This window comes from Cnephaeus nilssonii, assembly GCF_951640355.1.
Source record: "Cnephaeus nilssonii genome assembly, chromosome: 10".
In the NCBI taxonomy this organism is placed as follows: domain Eukaryota; kingdom Metazoa; phylum Chordata; class Mammalia; order Chiroptera; family Vespertilionidae; genus Cnephaeus; species Cnephaeus nilssonii.
This window is the reverse complement of record NC_137081.1, coordinates 40,429,502-40,449,263: the sequence shown is the minus strand read 5'-3', so window position 1 is coordinate 40,449,263 and position 19,762 is coordinate 40,429,502. Positions and strand designations below refer to the sequence as shown.

The 19,762-nt window shown below is 41.6% G+C and overlaps 1 protein-coding gene across 1 annotated transcript; it reads right to left on the bottom strand.

The window, feature by feature from the left end:
- Positions 1-1,544: 1,544 nt before the first annotated feature.
- PRKRA (protein activator of interferon induced protein kinase EIF2AK2) lies at positions 1,545-18,997 on the bottom strand. Its single transcript, XM_079782838.1, has 8 exons — positions 18,789-18,997; positions 18,071-18,240; positions 14,444-14,525; positions 12,178-12,256; positions 11,118-11,235; positions 9,666-9,760; positions 6,750-6,924; positions 1,545-2,015 (listed from the first exon to the last, which is right to left on the bottom strand). The coding sequence occupies exons 1-8, from the start codon at positions 18,851-18,853 to the stop codon at positions 1,858-1,860; spliced, it is 942 nt and encodes a 313-aa protein (XP_079638964.1). The 5' UTR covers positions 18,854-18,997; the 3' UTR covers positions 1,545-1,857.
- Between the last annotated feature and the right edge of the window lie 765 nt (positions 18,998-19,762).

Here is a 19,762-nt window from a genome sequence, read left to right as displayed (position 1 = left end):
TTAAATGCTCTTAGAGTTGTGCGTTACATGCACTGATTTTCCTTTATTGTGTAGTTTTATTATTGTCAAAGGCGTCCACTCAAGTATGATTTTCACTTTTCAGACAGGAAAATCTTTGTGGCCCATTTCCTGCTTGATTAACACTTTAGATTGTCAAAATCTACAGTTGGGCGTGTTACCGGATTACAGAGACGGTCTGTCCGGCTGGCCAGTAGTGTGTGGGCTCGTGACTTCCTACAGGAAAGACTTACGAGTCCATGTGATGTTGAGAGTGCGCTTAAGTGCATTTATTCAAGCTGGGGCCAGTGTAACACAGGAAGGGCTTAGGACAGAAGCGAGGGGGGGCAGGGGGGGGATGGCGCCAGGGTGGTGCTCTGCTCGGTTCCCTAGAAACATCGTAGGAAGGAGAGGAGCCAAGGTGGCTTCTGCTGGCTCACTGGGAAGTCAGAGAAAAGGGGTCCTTGGAGACAGATTCAGAGGATGAGCCCAGGACAAGCTGCTGCTACCCACTGCTCCCCTGACTGCAAGTCTCCTGAGGACCTTTAGAGTTTAAGAGAAGAAAAAAAAGTCCAAAAACAGGTATGGGTGTGCTCCAGAGAGAGCCCTAGCTGGTACCTGTCTCTAGGGTTTTATCTCTTCTGCAGCAAGGATCTTAGCGGATCTTACTGAAGGTAAATAAATAAGAGAAGAGGTAGAAACACAGGAGTCATAATTTGTTTAAAGAGGTCATGATTAAATGTATTTCAGTTAGTCAACAGAGGAAAATGTGTTTCAATAGAATATTCATTAGCTTTCCAGGTGCATTTTTAATATGCTAGTGCAGCAAAATAATTGCATAGGGGCCTGGCCGGCATGGCTCAGCGGTGAGCATTGACCTATGAACCAGGAGGTCATAGTTCAATTCCCAGTCAGGACACATGCCCGGGTTGTGGGCTTGATTTGGAGGCAGCTGATTAATGATTCTCTCTCATCATTGATGTTTCTATGTCACTCTCCCTTCCTCTCTAAAATCAATAGAAAACTATATATCTATACTAATAGACAAATATGTAAATTGACCATACCTCCACAACACCCACAGCCAATCAGGAGTGAGTATGCAAATTAACCCGACAAAGATGGCGGGTCTGTGGGCAGCGCGCATGCGCCGAGTGGCCAGGGGCATCCCCGGGACCTTGCCTGCTTCAAGCCTGTGGCCAGCATGCGCATGCCAGCGCCAAGTGTCCAGGGTCCCAGGGACACCACTGAAGTGTCTGGTCCTGTCAGCCTGGCCTGGGGGCAGCTGGAGTTCCCAGTCCTTTTGATTTAACAGACCCTGGACCAGAAGCAGAAACCAAGAGCACGGGGAGCACCAGGAATTCTGGAATAGTAGTTCTGGTGGCAGCCCCTGGACCAGAAGTGGAAGCCCAGAGTGCGGGGAGCACCAGGAAAGCCTGTTAGTGCATCTTCAACCCTCTAAGTCTAAGGGGCCACCTGCGAATTCCCTTTAAAAGCCTTGCACAAAGTGAGGTTAAGCACCAGTAAGAACGACTGTTGTTAGCAGTTTTATTTCATCATCTTCGTCATCATCAATACACATGCAGTTTCTTCCTCCTATGTACATGGCATTGCCAAATGGGTGCTACACTCTGCCTGTGGTACAAAGTTTATAAATACAATATACCAATACAAAGTTGAAGCCATTAAAAAGAGTTTAGTAACAATGAGGAGATAATGAAATCTGTAGTGTTGATGGAATCTATGAAAGAGATTTAGAAACAACACACAAACTCAAACATTAGAGTAAACGTGTTACTTGGGAAGGGGTGAGAGGGACATTTTATGTGCTGCCGCAGGGTTTTCTAGGTTGTTCCATGTTTACTTTCTTTCTGCTATTATCTTTAAGTACTGCAAAGCATTGTGGGCGGCATCACTCTGTGCATTGCTGCAGGAGATCCCAGAGCCGTGGCAGACGGTGATAGGACTGGTGGACAGTTCCGCGAGGCACTGATACTGTCCGTTGGCACTCAGTTCTTCTGTAATAACATATTCAAACATGACAGTTAATAAGTGCATATAAAGTAGATCCTTTGTCTAAGCAATAGTTTTTATCATTGTTTTTCTCTATAAGCATCCATGGTAGACTACTCTACTTATCATCTTTGTTACTCTTTTTTTTTTTTTTTTAATTGTATTTTTGAGAGGGAGGAAGGGAGAGAAAGAGAAAGAGAAACATCGATGTGAGACACATCCATTGGTTGCCTTCCGCATGTGTCCCAACTGGGGACTGAACCTGAAACCTAGGTATGCACCCTGACCGAGAATCGAACTGGAGACCTTCCCGTCCAACCAACTGAGCCACATGGGCCAGGGCATCTTTGTTATTCTTGTACAAACAAAAAACAAAACACAACTGCTCAGCTACAGCAATTCTCAAACACAGATGTGCTTTATGATCATCAGAGGGAACTTAGGAATGCAGGTGTCCAGGCCTTACTCCAGCCTGCTCAGTCAGAAATGCAGGGTTAGGGTTAAAAATGCCAGATTCTTGCAACTAAAAAACAAACAAACAAAACAACTCCTGAGACAATTCTAATGTGGCTATTTGAACAGTGTTTACAAATTATTGAACCATAGCAACTTTTTAAAAAGGGGAAAAAACATTGGATAGAAGCCTGGGGAGGTTGTATTTTTCATTATGAAGCTAGGGTTATTTTCAGTGGACACTGAACTAGGAAACACATGGTTCAGGGCAAGGCCTCTTTGTGCCTTAATGTTCTTTGGTTATGAATCTGTGCACAGAGTCTAGTTTCATCTTGTATAAGGGTTAGGGTGTTTTAAAACAATACCTAACCCAGGAAACAAATGTTCTTCTCATCAATGATGAATCACTCTTACTGAAGATAAAAAGATCAGGGAAGAAGTAGAATATATGAGTCATAATGTGTGTAAAGAGGTCATGATTCAATGTTATTTCAGTTCGTCAACATAGAGGGACATATCCAGGTACAGTGGGATTATTTAATGCCTGAAGAGACTTCCTAGTCCTAGCATCTAGGTTCTTTTATTTTTTTAAGTGAAGTAAAATTCACACAACATAAAATTAATCATTTTTAAAGTGAACTATTCAGTGGCGTTTAGTACATTCTCAATGTTGTGCAACCACCACCTCTATCTAGTTATAAAACATTTTCATCATTTCGTCATCCCACGAGGAAACACCACACCCGTTAAGCAGCTGCTCTCAACTTGCCTGCCCCATCAGCCACCTTTTCTGACCACCTGTCTGTCCTAAATTCCCAGGACATTTGATCCTAAAGAAACAGAGAAAATCAGAAGTTCTTTCAACCCCTAAACACCCTACTTTCCCAGTGCTAGTACCTCTGAGAGCTAGGTCCCCACTGCTCACTGAAGCTGGAATAAAGGTATTAAGTTCTTCACATATTATACTGATGTAAAATCAAGACAATAAATGCATGTACACGGTAGCCAGCTTTATAAACTGAATTAAAAGAAAATCCAAACTGACTTACTTTCCAGTCATTCTGCCTTTGTCTATCTGGATGACTAAGGGCTAGAGAAAATGATAGCTGGCACGGGATAAAGCTATAAACTGACCTGCCCCCATCTGCCTCCAGAACTGGCATACAGTGATCAAGTGGGGAGAGGTCTGGCGTGGTTCTGTAAAGACACCACATTTCCAGAACAAGGAGTTTGTGAGTTCCGTAATGACATAGTCAAACGTGATGTTTAATAAGTGTATATAAAGTAGATCCTTTGTCTAAGCAATAGTTTTTATCATTGTTTCACTCTGTAAGCATCCACGGTAGACTACTCGACCTATCATCTTTGTTATTCTTTTAAAAACATTTTTTATTTTAGAGAGGGAGGAAGGGAGAGAAAGAGAAACAGAAACATTGATGTGAGACATGTCCATTGGTCATTACAGAACCCACAAACTCACTCCTTGTTCTAGAAATGTGGTATCTTTTTATCTCTCAATCTTCCCATCAGGGCGAGATAAATAGACAGTGTATCTGCAGTCACTCTTCCCCTAACCTGGCTCTACCACTGACTAGCTATGTGATCTTGGACAAGTTTATCAATTTTACTGTGCTTTACTTACTTTTTTTTTTTTTAATAAATCTATATTGTTCAGATTATTACAATTGTTCCTCTTTTTTTCCCCCCATAGCTCCCCTCCACCCGGTTCCCACCCCACCCTCTGCCCTTACCCCCCCCCCCCCCCCCGTCCTCATCCATAGGTATACGATTTTTGTCCAGTCTCTTCCCGCACCCCCCACACCCCTTTTCCCCCGAGAATTGTCAGTCCACTCCCTTTCTATGTCCCTGATTCTATTATATTCACCAGTTTATTCTGTTCATCAGATTTTTTTATTCACTTAATTTTTAGATTCACTTGTTGATAGATATGTATTTGTTGTTCATAATTTTTATCTTTACCTTTTTCTTCTTCTTCCACTTCTTAAAGAATACCTTTCAGCATTTCATATAATACTGGTTTGGTGTTGATGAACTCCTTTAGCTTTTTCTTATCTGTAAAGCTCTTTATCTGACCTTCAATTCAGAATGATAGATTTGCTGGGTAGAGTAATCTTGGTTGTAGGTTCTTGCTATTCATCACTTTGAATATTTCTTGCCACTCCCGTCTGGCCTGCATAGTTTCTGTTGAGAAATCATCTGACAGTCGTATGGGTGCTCCCTTGTAGATAACTGTTTTTCTCTTGCTGCTTTTAATATTCTCTGTCTTTTGCTCTTGGCATTTTAATTATGATGTGTCTTGGTGTGGTCCTCTTTGTATTCCTTTTGTTTGGGGTTCTGTGCGCTTCCTGGACTCTTAAGTCTATTTCTTTCACCAGGTGGGGCAAGTTTTCTGTCATTATTTCTTCAAATAGGTTTTCAGTATCTTGTTCTCTCTCTTCTTCTGGCACCCCCATAATTCGGATGTTGGTACACTTGAAGTTGTCCCAAAGGCTCCTTACACTATCTTCATATTTTTGGATTCTTTTTTCTTTTTGCTTTTCTGGTTGGGAGTTTTTTGCTTCTTCGTATTTCAAATCTTTGACTTGATTCTTGCCATCCTCTAGTCTGCTGTTGGATCTCTGTATATTATTTTTTATTTCAGTCAGTGTATGCTTAATTTCTAGTTGGTCCTTTTTCATATCTTCAAGGGTCTCACTAAATTTATCAACCTTTTCTAGAAAATTCTTGAAAAACTTTATAACTGTGGTTTTGAACTCTATATCCAGTCATTTGTTTTCCTCCATTTCTTTCATTTGTGACCGCATTTTGGCTGCTTCCCTGAGTTGATGGAGTGGCTTTGTGTGCTAGGTGTCCTATAGGGCCCAGTGGTTTAGCCTCCCCAGTTACCTGAGGTGGACACTCTTGGTGCACCCCTTTGTGGGCTGTGTGCACAGTATTGTTGTAGTTAAGCCTTGATTGTTGTTGGTATCACTGGGAGGAATTGACCTCAAGGCCAACCGGCTGTGAGGATCAGCTGTGTCTACGATGGGAGAACTTCTGTGCTGCAGACACTCTTATGAGACAAGACTTGCTTCAGTAGGTCTTTGGTGCTCACTGAGTCTGCCCCCTGAGTGTGTCCCTTATGGCTGAGGAGTTGTAATCTGGATGGTCCCACTCTGACCCCTGGGTACACTGGCTCTTGGATGTCCAAGGAGGTGCTAATTTAGCCTCTGCCTGAGGCCACCCAGCAGGAGCTACGGAGAGATCTGCAGATTCTTCTTCTTTGTTTGGGTTTTGGAGGTGCCCAGATGAAGGTCCAGCTTAAAGCACTGCAAGCTGCTGCAGGCCCTTGGGCTTCTTTTGGATGTTCTGGGTCTCAATGACTCAGCTGCAGTTTGTTAGGTAAGTTTAGAATTCAAAGGACCAGGCCATTCATATGCAAAAGCCTCTGCGCTCAGCTTGGATGGGCGGAGTCTCAGGGCAGAGCAAACATCAATGGCTTCCCATCAGCCCTGCCCTAAGTTGCCCCTGGGTCCCAGTGTCCCACGGTAATTGTTGCAAGCACCTCTGAGAGAAAGCCGCCCTCGAGTTTTGCCCGCTGCCAGACAGTCCAGTTTCTCCCCGTATGAGTCTGGGTCCCCAGAGTATCGCCCGGAACTGGAGTTCAGAGCAGTCGGAAGCTTTTGTCTCCCTCCCGATTGAGAAAGCCAGCCGCGTACTCAGTTGCCAGCCCTCTCTGCACGTGCGCCTCCGTACCTCTGCCTTCCGCAGCTCCTGTGAGTCTCAGTGTGCTTTTCTCTTTCCTTCTAGTTGTAGAATTTCCACTCAGCCAGCCTTCCTGTGGTTCTGGATGATTTCCGTTTTGTCTTTTAGTTGTAGTTTTGAAATTGTTGTGTGAGGCAGCAATTTAGATGTTTACCTATGCCGCCATCTTGGTTTCTCCTGTGCCTTACTTTCTTCATATGCATACAGAACCTACTTCATAGGGTTAGTTTGAGGATTCAATTAGTTATTATGTAATGTCCTTAGAACAGTGCCTAGCACATAGTAAATAAAATTCTATAAATCTTAGCTATTATTGTTTTTATTATTATAACTGGAGAGATGTTGGCTATTTGAATATTATTTATGAGAATGGAACATATCATTTATATATTTTACTGCTGTGGTAATATATAGAGTTAGAATCCCTAATCAATGAAATTAATTATAATAGAAGTTTTTGTTTCTCAAACATATTTTTAAAAGAAATATGTTTTGGGATAAGCAAAAAAAACCCCTCATACCTATATCCAAATATGTTATATTAAAACCCTGTTCCTTGGCAATTTCACTGAGCAGCTGGATGTAATTCGTATTGGGAATACTGAGGAGGCTTCTTTTCAGCAGGTTGATCTTTTCACCAGGAGAATTCCTCAAGGAATGCCAAGTGCATCCTAAGGAATGTCCTACTACATTTGTCTGAAAAACAGAGATGAAGGTTAAGACTCGGAACTGGGACTGGTTTCCAACTATAATTAATTTAGAAGGCTCTCACACTTAATAGTTTACAAAGCATGTTTAAATGGACACAATTTGGTTAACTTTCTAATCTAAACAAGACAGCACTAACAAGTACACACATTTAACAAATACCATGATGTTAAGAAAAAAGAAGCATGTGCAATAATATACTGGAAGTATTAATTTTTCTTTTTTCGTTTTTTTAATACTGGAAGTATTTAAAAATACTTTTGTATAGCACAAATGTCTCTCAGTCTAACTTTCTGATAGTCACATTAAGACATAAGATATTTAAGAGTACTATAAACAAATCTGCAAATAATTGCATCTGACTAGCAGAGCAATCTACAAATTAAAATATAAAGCAATTTTCGTATCTTTATGATTTTTTGTATTAAATACCAATCACTCTAACCAAAAGCTGTAAATCAGAAAACAAAGAAACTGCAGAAAAGGTGAAAAGTATGTTGGGTTTGAGAAGAACAAGTTATTTAAATGAATAGCAGGCCGTCAAAGAGTTCTCAGACTTATATCGCAGAACCCAACTGAGCTTATGTTTTTGTTTTCTTTCTCCTTTTCCTTTTTTCTCCCTCATATCCTTCTTTTTTCACCTGTGTTCAGAACGTTTTACATTCCAAGTTAGTTTATGTTTCTCAAATTATTTTTCTTTATTATGTCATTTAAAAAACCCACTACAACTACTCTTTGAAGTAAGTAGGGCGGCCTATCCTTAGTCTTATTTATTAATGAGCCCAGACATAGGTTAAGAAATTTTCATAAAGAAAAGATCATAGGAATGGCCCTGATATAGAATTGAGTAATTTGTACAATTTACTAAATAGAATTTTACATTCCTTGATTGAAACTTTAAAAAAAATTGTTTTTTAATCATAATTAATTCACATGGTTAAAAAAACCCTGCAATTAAAACAAACATCTAATGAATAGTGGTCTTTTTTCCTTACCTCCCCTTCCCCAAAGATTTCTGTTCCACTCCCCAGAGGTACTAGCTGTTAAACTTTTCTTCAGTATCCTTCCATAAATGTTCTATGCACATTCAAGCAATCTTTTTAAACAGAAATGATAGCTTCCTCTTCTACATCTTACTCATTCTTCTCATCTTTGCACATATATGTACTATATTTATTACCAGCCTCCAACTAAGGGTTTGAGGTTGCTTCTGATTTCTTGCTTTTAATAACAAAGTTACAATAAAACCCCTTTGCACTTAAATGACTTTTTGTGCAGATTAATTTTTAGTAGAATTGCTGAGTCAAAAAACATGCATGCTTTTAATTTTGGTAAATACTTCCATATTGATTTTGAACCACTTTATACTCCCATCAAAGTCTTAAAGCGTTCTTGCCTTCTCATATCCTCACCAACACCAGGTGTTATCAAACTTTGTAGATTTTGTCGATCTAAAATATGAAATTAGTATATTGTTTAACTTACATGAATAAACTTTTTTTTTAAGATAACTGTTTGTATTTCTTCTACTTGGTTGTCTTTAAAACTCAATATATCCTACATTTAGCTCATTATCTGTTCCTCCTCAAATCTTACTCCTTTTCTGTGGTCCCCATATGAACGAACGGTACCACTATCTACTCAGCTGCCAAACTAAAAATGTTTATTTCCTCCCTTTTCCTTATTTCCCATATCCAATCAATGACCATGCCCCTTCACTTTAGTTTTCTAAATAATTTTTAAACCTACCATTTCTACTGCTACTCCCTTAATTTAGGCCACCAACATTTGTCATCTGATTTCTATAACAGCATTCTAACAGGTCTCTAATATTCATTAACTCTTCATAACACAGCCAAGTGATGTTTCTTCTACTGGATAAATGAGATCCTGTGAATCCAGATTAAAATTCTTTAATGACTTTGTGCTCCTCTCAGGATAAAGTTCAGTCTCCCTAGTGGCCGCACGGTCTGAGACTCCCTCCAACTCTCTGCTCTAGCCATACGAAATTACTTAGGGCTCCTACACTGCATATGATGCTTCACTCCTGCTCTTTCTTCTCTCTGGAGTTCTTTTCCCCTACTCTCATCCTACAGGTCTTGATGTAGATATTACTGCCTCCAAGGAGCCTTCCCTAAACCCCCAGTCTTAGCGGGATGGCTTCTCCTATGTTCCTACAGCAGCCTCTGTAAGGACCAGTCTGTAGGGTTCTTTTCCCTCCTTCCGTCTGCTATAAACGCCTTAGGAGCAGAGACTGTCTTAGCACTGTCTGCCAGTCCCCAGCACAAAGCTTGGCACAGAGTATGAGCTCACTAAATGTTTCCTGAGTGGATAAATGAATGAATAAAGAAAGGGATGGGGATGCACTGTCAATTTGAAGGCAAAAATAGCACTATGGGCCTATTATCTTTAGATCCTCATAGTATTCTCAATTTGTCTATGTCTCCCAAGCCCTCTGACCTGGTCACCCCTATGACCCTGGCTCACATATAGCAAGCAGATTAAATTGGGGTAGTGTATAACTAAACAATGAAGAGATTTTCAAAAACTGCAACTATGAAGTATCAATGCAATAAGAAATCTAGACAAGTTTCCTACAGCAAGAGATGGAGGGGGGGGGGCTCAAAAGAGGGGAGAATGGGAAACATCTGTAATACTGTCAACAAATTTTTTTTAAAAAAAGAGATGCTTAATCACATTAATATCATAGCTGTATGATCATTACTCACTAAAGAAATGTGGTTCTCTGGAGAAATGTTACTGAATTTGGCAAGAAATTTCTCAGCAGCATTTCTCTTGGCTTGTTTTTTTGATGCCCCTTTTCCTAAATAATTAAAAAGAAATGGTAGGTTTAGAAAAGAAATGTGTCCACAGAGAATGATCAAACGTATATTGCATTTACTCAGAGAACAACCTCATGGTTTTTATATACTAGTCTATTTTTTACTGACCTGACATCTTTTCTTGCTGTGATTCATATAGCTATTAATTCTTACATTTTTGAAGGCATTTTGATCAAATATTCAAATTTATGAAGGTATATTTGAATTACCACTTGTTTCTCATTGTTTATTTCCTGCTTACAATTTTCTATAAACTGACAATTATGTGGAATTTCTCTAACATGAATAAGAAAGGAGATACTGAAGTTGAAAGACACCATATATTTCATCTTCTTCCATGCTTCCATTAGATTTAAAAACTAAGGCCCAGAGAGATTAAGCTGCCTATCCTGCAAACCAAAGACTGCATCAAGAACAGAAGCTGAGGTTCCTGCTTCTTGCTCAGTGCTTTCTGCCCTGGCTCACACTACCTCTTTTTTCTTTTTTTAAAAAGACGGTCTCATTTTATTTTTTTATTATTATTATTATTTTAAAATATATTTTTATTGATTTCAGAGAAGAAGGGAGAGAGATAGAAACATCAATGATGAGAGAGAATCATTGATCGGCTGCCTCCTGCACGCCCCCTACTGGGGACTGAGCCTGCAACTTGGGCATGTGCCCTTGACCAGAATTGAACCCGGGACCCTTCAGTCTGCAGGCCAACACTCTATCCACTGAGCCAAACCAACTGGGGCCCACGCTACCTCTTGAAGGCAAAAAGTAGCTTGTATGTTGAAACTAATACATAGCCAAGGCAAAATTCCCTTTCAAACCTCTTTAAAAATAAGAGAAACATGTTAGAGAATTTAAATAGGAATCCTCAATAGTACTTTATTAAGTAACTTTTTTTCCTCATAGTTTATGGCCTTTACAACATAAAAGTTGCTATCACTGCAATGTTTTGTCATCTAACCTCTTATTAATTATCTTGTTTTCAAATGCAAACAAGATGTTTTCTAGTACTATCTTCTAGAATAGCTGCTGAAACACCAAATGAGATTTCTTAAGTATTCAGTATATCAATGAGGATTGTATAATGAGCCAATTAGTTATTTATCTTTCCATTAATAACTCTTGATTTTTAAAAATATCAAATTAAGAAGTATAAGTAATCTTAAACCAAATATTTACTTAAATTCATCCTCAGAAAGTTAGAGACAGTAGAACAGGAGAGTATCAATTTTTTCTCAACAAAAAAATTTGAGAAGTTGCCACAACAGAAATTTCTATGGTCATTCATCATCTGAAAACACTTCAAATGTCTTCAATTGTATGAGGGTAAAAAGAAATAAGTACCAGTTTCCATAAATGACTCTAGCTTGCAGATTGTGGTATATTCTCTCTTATGAGCAGGTCCTCCCTCCTGGGAAAGGGTATATTCAGGAAGTCTCCAGCCATGATGAATAGCCAATTCCTAGATAATTGAGATGAGGCTTTAGTAGTAATTTTTACTATGCAAAGGCTCAATCTCATTTCTATTTATATGTTTAAAGGAATAATGATATTATGCAATAGAAAAATTAGGGACTACCCTTGTAAGCCCACAATACCAAAACTGAAGCAGTTTCCTGCTTATGAATGGCATTCTGCCATTAAGCCACAGTGAGCTGATATCGAAGAGTTCAAGTAGGAAGACAAATTGAGTAGAAACCTCAGAGGATATCCATAGGTTTCACTGCCAACAATTCCTTTCTCCTGAGCTATAGACTCCCCTACCCACAGCTGGCTAACCACTGTAACTGATCAAGAGCAAAAGAGGAGCAGAGATAGCAAACAGACTTGAATGAGGTTGGGAAAAGAGGGAGAAAACTACAGAATAACTCATGGAGCAGGAAAGAGACCAAAGGACTGGTTGGATAACGGGGAGGGGAGTTGTCCAACAGAGTACACAGATAATCTGCAAGAAGGATATTCCGTATGCAGAAGTTCAAAGCTGAATATATATATATATTTGGTAGAAGAAGCAAATGAAGACTTCTTCCCTATTCTTGAACTAGGCTACCTGATTTGAGTTATTTAAATTTAATCTTCTGTCTCAACAAAAATAGAAAGAGGTTTGTCAAAAAAGTGGCAAGAAACATTGTTAAAGTATAAAACGTATGCAGAGGTTCTGTTGATCTCAAATGAGAATTCCACAAACCAAAGGCAGATACTGTATATGGAGGAAAATTCAAAAAATAAACAGGAAAATAATTTCAAGCACTACAATATCTAATGATCATAACTTGGAAAACAAAATATTATACCATCTTATCTTTAAAATATTAATTCCTTGTCCTAGCCCTTGATTGTATCAATTTATGACACCTTTCTTCAGTAGACAAAATGTTAAATATGGAAAAACTGTGCAACTTACCTGTAATGAACCAATAGGATTAAGCTGGTTCTTTGGTTGCTTGGAAGGGTCAGGCAGTAAGGGGTCAGGAACTGCAAAGCTAAACATTTTTTAAAAGTGTTACAAAACCAAATGATTTCCCCCCAAGTTATCAAATACATGACAAGCATTTTCTCTTTAACCCTCTATGCCTTTGCTTTTGCTGTTCCTTCTACACAGAATGCCCTTATCTCCCACCTCTTTCACGAGAATCTGATCTACCCATCACCCAAGGTATATCTTAAATTCCACGTCCTGTAAAAAGCCTACCCTTTTACCCCAATGGAACATATTTTCTCTCTCCTTTGAGCCATTATAACATTTGGTTTGACTCTTTCTTAAGCAAACTATTTTACCATAAGTTATACACTCTTACAAATACATGTAATTTGTCCATCCCTCACCACCTCTCGCCTCTGTTCAGACTGTAAACTCCTTGATGGTAGGGCCCATCTATTACTTACCTTCATAAGCCTTGTAGTACTTTGCATATAATTGGTGCTCAATAAAATGTATTTAAGTAAAGCATACTACTGTTACAACTACACAAAAAGGGAAGACTAATAATTAGTCAGGAAATTTAGCCTGTGAATAATGTAAATCATAAATGCAGTTTTTTTCATTCAGATAATTATAGAAGACAAATCTGTTTGATATATCATCTGCTCTATGCTAGGATAACCCTAAGATTTACATGCATCCTAGATGGCCTGCATGAATCTGGTTTCAGCATCTGATGATTGTTATTAGGAAAAAAGAAAACAATCTCTTCTAAGTAATTTGAAATACTAACTACTTGGGTGATGGGTGCCTGACGCTGAATAAGCTACATTCCAAGGTTACTACCATTGAGGCAAATGAAGAGTCATTTCTTCCATGATAAATGGGACTTAGTTACTGCCACTTCCTCAGGTTTCTTTTTTACCAGAATTTCAAGCTTTACAGAGGCTGATGAGATCTGAATATTCACTTACAATGCTGCATGTCTAAGCTACCCATATAATTGTGATGAAGAAGTGAGAAAGTCTATATTAAATCAGGCCATTTTAGGCCTCATTATAGCTTAGTAATTCCCATTTTATCTGCCAAAAAGCATAAAATATACAGAGAGGGGCAAAAGTAGGTTTATAGTTGTAAGTACACATAACAGTTTATTCTTATATTATTTATTAATTATTGTATTATTTTCCATATGAACAACTGTAAACCTACTTTTGCCCCATCCTGTAAAGTGCATGAGCCTTTTTTGCTGATAAAGTGAAGTGCTCATGTGCAGGAAGGACACAGCGTACACTCATTTCCACAAATACATTTAAAACACTTTGGGTTGACCTTGGGCTGCACAGAAATAGCATGGCCATCACAAGCAAGGGGGAGAGCCAGTACCTGCCATTCCATTTGGCATGTCTTAAAAAGGTAGCATAAATCAATTATAGAGTCAAGCATCATTTTATAAACTCCAAGGCTTACACTGGCTAAACTATCCAAATGGTTAGAATAATTTAGAAAAAGGGAGCAGCACTGCGTGAGAACCCAGATCCATCCCTAAGTCAATGGCTGGGAAGCAAAAACCCCATGGGCCTACGCTATCAGCTATGAACAGATATGCAAACTGTACTCCAAATACATCTGAGTGCATGCAGAGAGAAGCCACTGAAGGCACACCATATTCCAGGCTGTGCCCATTAGAAACCAAGGACACCACTTTAAGATACATGAGATCTCCAGGACCAACACTCTCTCCAAAAGTACCTAATGTGATTACAAATTTATTTTGGAAAGGTATGTCAAGAATTAACATCCCATTTAACATCCTTTTGTATTTGGCATACATTCTATAACAAAAGGAAATCTTTTTATCTCCTTCCAAATAGAATTCCTGAGTGCTTTCAGCTGATCTTTTCCCACCTCACACCTTGCTTTCCTCAGTGTAGAAATAGTTAGTCTTAATGCAGTAAGACATTGGTCAGAAAAACTCTGGTTTTCAACTGTTGCACCCCATCCGGAAAACAAACAAATAGAAGCCTAGCTCAAGAGGGCCTTCATTTAATTGTTAATTGCTGGATTTAATATCTTAAGGATAAATTGTCTTTAAAGGATGATGGATTTTCACAAGGAAATAATATTATAGAGCTAGATACTAAACACTGTTCACTCTGTTGCTTTTTCCAAGCATGTTCAAACTTTTAATCTTACCTCCTCAGCCATGATATTTTTGAGCTGCAGAATACAAAGAAATTTAGCTCACCAAATACTTGCATTGGCTTTCAAAATGTTTATGGCAGCCTCTGCAGCTCTATGTTTCGCCAGCTTCTTACTTGTACCTTCACCTGAATTAAGGTTAACAACAACAAAAGTATATGCTGTGAAAATGTGAGGTCTGCATAGATGATTTCATAATGCAAAATAAAGTCAGGCTTTACATAGTTATAAAAACATATACTATAAATATGCTATAATAAAATATTCACCACAGGAAATACATTTTAAAAACCCAAGGTTTTGAAAGTTCTATACGTGTGTGTGTGTGTGTGTGTGTGTGTGTATCAGAGAGGAAGGGAGAGGGAGAGATATAAACATCAATGATGAGAGAGAAAATCATCGATCGGCTTCCTCCTGCACACCCCCTACTGGGGATCAAGGCCACACCCCGGGCATGTGCCCTTGACCAGAATCAAACCCGGGACCTTTCAGTCAGTAGGCCGACGATCTAACCACTGAGCAAAACCAGCTGGGGCAAAAGTTCTATTGTATTTAATTCTATGTATACCTGTATAAAAAATCCATATTATCTCTCTATATATTATATATTTATTACATGAAGTGGTAATAAAGGAGCCCATATTACACCTTTTGAAGAAATGCAAATTAGTATTTTACTCTTCCCCTATTCACAGAGAGAAATTCTTCTGTAGCAAGAAGTTTCCTTTAAGGGAGCCACTCACAGCAAAATGTGCACTATTTTATTCTAACGGCCTGTCCTATACTGGATTAACCCCTTGATCCGATAAGCAGTCATGGCTATATATTGGGTTCAGTGTGGGAAGAATGATATGGGGAAGAAGGTGAAAGCTTATGTTATGTGTCTTCCTTACAATCTGTATCCCTTAGGGGTAGCTAAGGGGGCCTGAGGGGATAGTCCTGACTGATCAGTGACACTGATGCTTAACTGTAGTAAGTAATCATATCTGGTAAATGGTAAATTCAGTCTTTTTCCTCTGTGTTCAAACTAGGTGTTGAGAACCCTTCGAAAGTGGTATTAGAATGTTCACATCCATTCCTCTGGTGTGGAAGAAAGAAAGGAGACGTGGAATAAATTTCGGAAGCCACACACACTGTACTCATTTATCCACCAATGTAGGTATTAGTGATACAACAGAGAACTGAACAGAGTCCCTACCTTTCAAGAGTACAAGCCCTAGTGCAGAATTTCTTCTGTAAAAGGTGTTTGAAATATGGAATGGTACATGTGATGGCAGTCCTAAGTGCAGGCTGCAGGGGAGCACACACAAGGGGCAGCTCCCTACACTTAGGAAGGATTCAGAAAGGTTTCACGGAGAAAGGAAGAGATAACTAAATGAAGACTTGAGAGCTAGGGGTTGAGAAGAACAATCTAGGCAGAGAAAAGAGCACCGGCAGAGGCTCAAAGATAAAGAGCTCGGTGTTCTCAAGAGCCCCGGGTAGTTGGATACAATAAGAGCTTGAGGGAAGAAACTTTGAGATAAAAGGCTAGAGTTGTAGGATAGGAGGAGGGGTCAGAGAGCGGCCTCCTAAACTTGTGCTTCTCAAACTCTAATGTGCATTGGAAGTGCCTGGGAGTTTTGTTAAAAAAACATACTCTGATCTGGTAGGTCTGGCATGGGTCCTGATATTCTGCATTTCCATCAAGTGTCCAGGTGATATGAATGCTGCTGTTGATCAGTTTTAGCAGCAAGGGTCTAAATCATATCAACAAATATATATTCATCCAGAGGGTAATGGGGAAACTACCGGATGGATTTGTTTTTTAAATATATTTTTATTTTATGTTTTTAAATATATTTTTATTGATTTCAGAGAGGAAGGGAGAGGGAGAGATAGAAACATCAATGATGAGAGAGAATCGTTGATTTGCTGCCTCCTGCATGTCCTCCACTGGGGATCAAGCCCTGGCCGGGAATCGAACCATGACTTCCTGGTTCATGGATTAATGCTCAATCACTGAGTCACACCGGCCGGACACTGGATAGATTTTAAGACGAGGAAGTGCATGAACACACTTGAATGTCAGAAAGAACACTCTGGTTGTCATGTAGAGAATGGACATCACAAGATTAGAAGCTGAAAGCACAGTTATAAGACTGTAGCCATAATCCAAGGGGGCGATGACAGTGCCCAAAACAGTAGCAATGGGAAGAAGAGAGCAGTGGACAGATTCAAGAGATATTTAGGAAGATTTGGTGATAGCCTGGACAAGAGAGGAAGAAATCAAGGAGATCAGACACAAATTTCTATTATGAGCCAATGGGTGATGGTGGTCAATTTACTGAGCTAGAGAAAGCAGAGGGATTGGATTTGAGAGAGAAGATGGATTCGGTCGGAGGCAATGAGTGAGGTGTCTTTGGGTCCTCCAAGTAAAGATGTCTAGCAAACACAGGCTGATACACTGTTCTGTAACTGGGCCTGGGCTGAAGATAGAGGTTTCAGAATTATCAGCCTGTAGATAGTATTTGAAGCCGTGGAGGCAGATAAGCTTGTACAGGAAGATAGGGCAGTGTAAGAAGAGTAGGGGGCCTAGGCAGAATGGTTGCTATAGGTTATTAATCACTGGTCTATAACACATTGAGGGGGGAAAGGCTACTTTTTCTTGAATTTTCATTGAATATTTAAAAATAGAGCAGCTAAAGCAATAATGCATTGTTGATTCTATGGTTCACATGAAAACTATTAAAGCTGGCACCTCCAATCCACCTGCCTCACATAGAAAAAAAAAATCCCCCCCAAAAACTTCAAAATTGTCTTGAAGTGGCTTTAATGAAAACAGCGGACTCAAGATTTTCAGGGACACAAATAAATGATGCCTTTAGATTATAGAATGGTAGGACTTCAGCCTTCCTGCTAAAATTTCTTCTTGACATTCTTCCAAGTTAAATTTACTATTCAATATTTTTTTTGTTTGCAATTAAATAGATACATAAGAAATAGAATGTCTACATTTACAAATGGGCAGCTTCAGTTATAATTTGCTCAAACTCACAGACCATAATAAGGTGAGTTTAAACTCTGAAAGTTTACTGCTATCTAACGTTGGGCATGTTATTTCTAATCTCCTTGAACCTATTTCCTCACGTATATGTAAAAAAAGGAGATAACAGCTTATTAAAATCCCTGTACAGTGTCAGAAACTAGAAGCTGCTATGCAATCAATACAGAGTATTCAAGCCATTTGCCTTCCTCATTTTGCTTGGCTACAGAATCGAGTGTTGTACAACGAAGCCCAAAGTGGCAAATGAGTCCACACAGAAAGGGGAGAGGTCCCGAAAATTCTGGGGTCATGGAATCAGCTATAATCTATGAAACTTTAAAACTTGATAGCACCTACTGATCCAGCTATGGCTGCTCCAAGAACCTTTCCTGCTTCTCCCTAATTCTTGGAAGAACCCTAGGAGGATCCTAGGATGTTTCTGAGCTTCTCTTGGTATCTGGGGAAGAGAAAATTAGGGAGAGAATCAGATGAAGTTGGAAAATCCCAACGGCCTGAGATGAGAGGTCTCATTTCAAGGGCCTGCTCCTCACAGCTCTCTCCAGTAAAAAGGGCCCTTGCCCAACTGATAAACAGTATCAAGTCTTGACTGTCAACCCGCAGGGTCGTCGGGGGTTAACTGTGCATACAGACCTGTGCAGGTTATGTCACCAACGGTTACTCTGAAGGTGAAAGTGGGCACGTGTATTTGCATATCGGATCTTTCACATTCATACACCGGGATGTTCTTGGTCTTCATGCCGTATTCGTGCAATACCTGAATCGGTGTTTTCCCTGGTTTAGCTGTAATCATCTTCCCCAAACTGCAACAACAAAACAAACAGAAGAGGGTGTGCTTTGCATGCCAAAGCAGGGAGGGGAGCAGAAGCTGTACAGAGGCTAGTTCTCACGGCCACCGACGGGGACTCGCGAAGCACCAAAGCTCCCAGGGGCCAGGGCTGGCCAGGCGCACCATCTGCCCGCCCCACTGCGGCGGGCGCAGGGCAGGGGCGGGCAGAGTGCGGGACGTTATTAGGGAGATGGTTTGAATGAGGGTGCAGCGGATTCGCAACCTCTCAGGACTAAGCTCACAAATCTCATTCCCCGGGAGGCCGCGAACCTCCTTCGCCTACCCAGCCCGGACCCCAGAGGACGCAGAAGGGGCGGGGCCCAGCCGCAGACCCCCGGCTCGCGGGCCACCGAGGGCGGGTCCGAGCGCCAGTGGGTCCGCCCGCAGCCGCGGGGGCGAGGGCGTCGGGAAGGGGGGGCTCTACCCACAATGCCGCTGGGGAGCCAGGTTCCCCCGGCCCCGCCTCTCCCGCCCACCACTCTCGGCCCTGCTCTGCGCGGCCCCGACCGCCCGCGCGCTGACCTGAAGGTCCCGCTGTCCTCGCGCTCCAGCGGCGGGGCCGCGGCGCGATGCCTGCTCTGGGACATGGCGAGAAGGGAGGGCTCGGCGGCAAGAAGAGCGGTGCGGATCGACGTCCTCGCTCCCCGGGTCGGCCGGTCCCCGAGAGGCACGCTCCAGCGCCGCCGCCGCCGCCTTCTTCCCAACTCCTCTGCTCCCCTCCTCCGACCCCCCACCCCCTCGGCTCCCCTCCTGCGTCCCTCTAGCGAGGAGGATGGGCGGGGCCGGGGGCGGGGCCTCGGCGCGGCCGCGCGGGTCCAGGTTCCCGGCCACGCCTCCTTGCTGTCCTGGATCCCGGCCCACCGCCAAGCTCCGCCCCGCCCACCGCCAAGCTCCGCCCCGCCCACCGCCAAGCTCCGCCTCGCCCACCGCCAAGCTCCGCCCCGCCCACCGGCTCTTCGGCGTCTGGCCCCGCCCCTCTGGTTACAGGCCCTGCCCCGTCTCCCAGCCCTGGCTCTGCTTCCACGCGTACCCCACCTTAGGGCCTCGGGCTTCCGGGCACCCTGTGTCCCGGCCTATGGAGGGCTCAGTTCTGTGTCCTTAAAAGGAGGCCGTTTCCTGCCGGGAGAAGCTTGTGGGGTTGGCAGGTCTCACAGTGTGTGGGCCTGAAGCTCAGCCTTATTTTGTTTTGTTTTTTTCTGGCGGGGTGAAGGATGAGGACTGCGTCACTTTATACCAAAAATTTCAAAATTCCAAAGGCAACATTTATAGAGAGCATCCCTGGGCCTGGCCCGAAGCTTGAGACTCGAGGTGCATCAGCCCCGAGGGCTGCGGTGGGCTCCTCCCTGGAGCCCTGCCATTAGGAGCTCGCGGGGACGTCCAGAGACCCCTCCTTCTCTCTTGCTCCGTGGGACTTCATTGTCTTACACAGGCTTTTGTCTTGAGATAAATGCTGGGCCTGCGGATCCCAGCAAGGCCTGTTAGGTGTAAACGAAGGC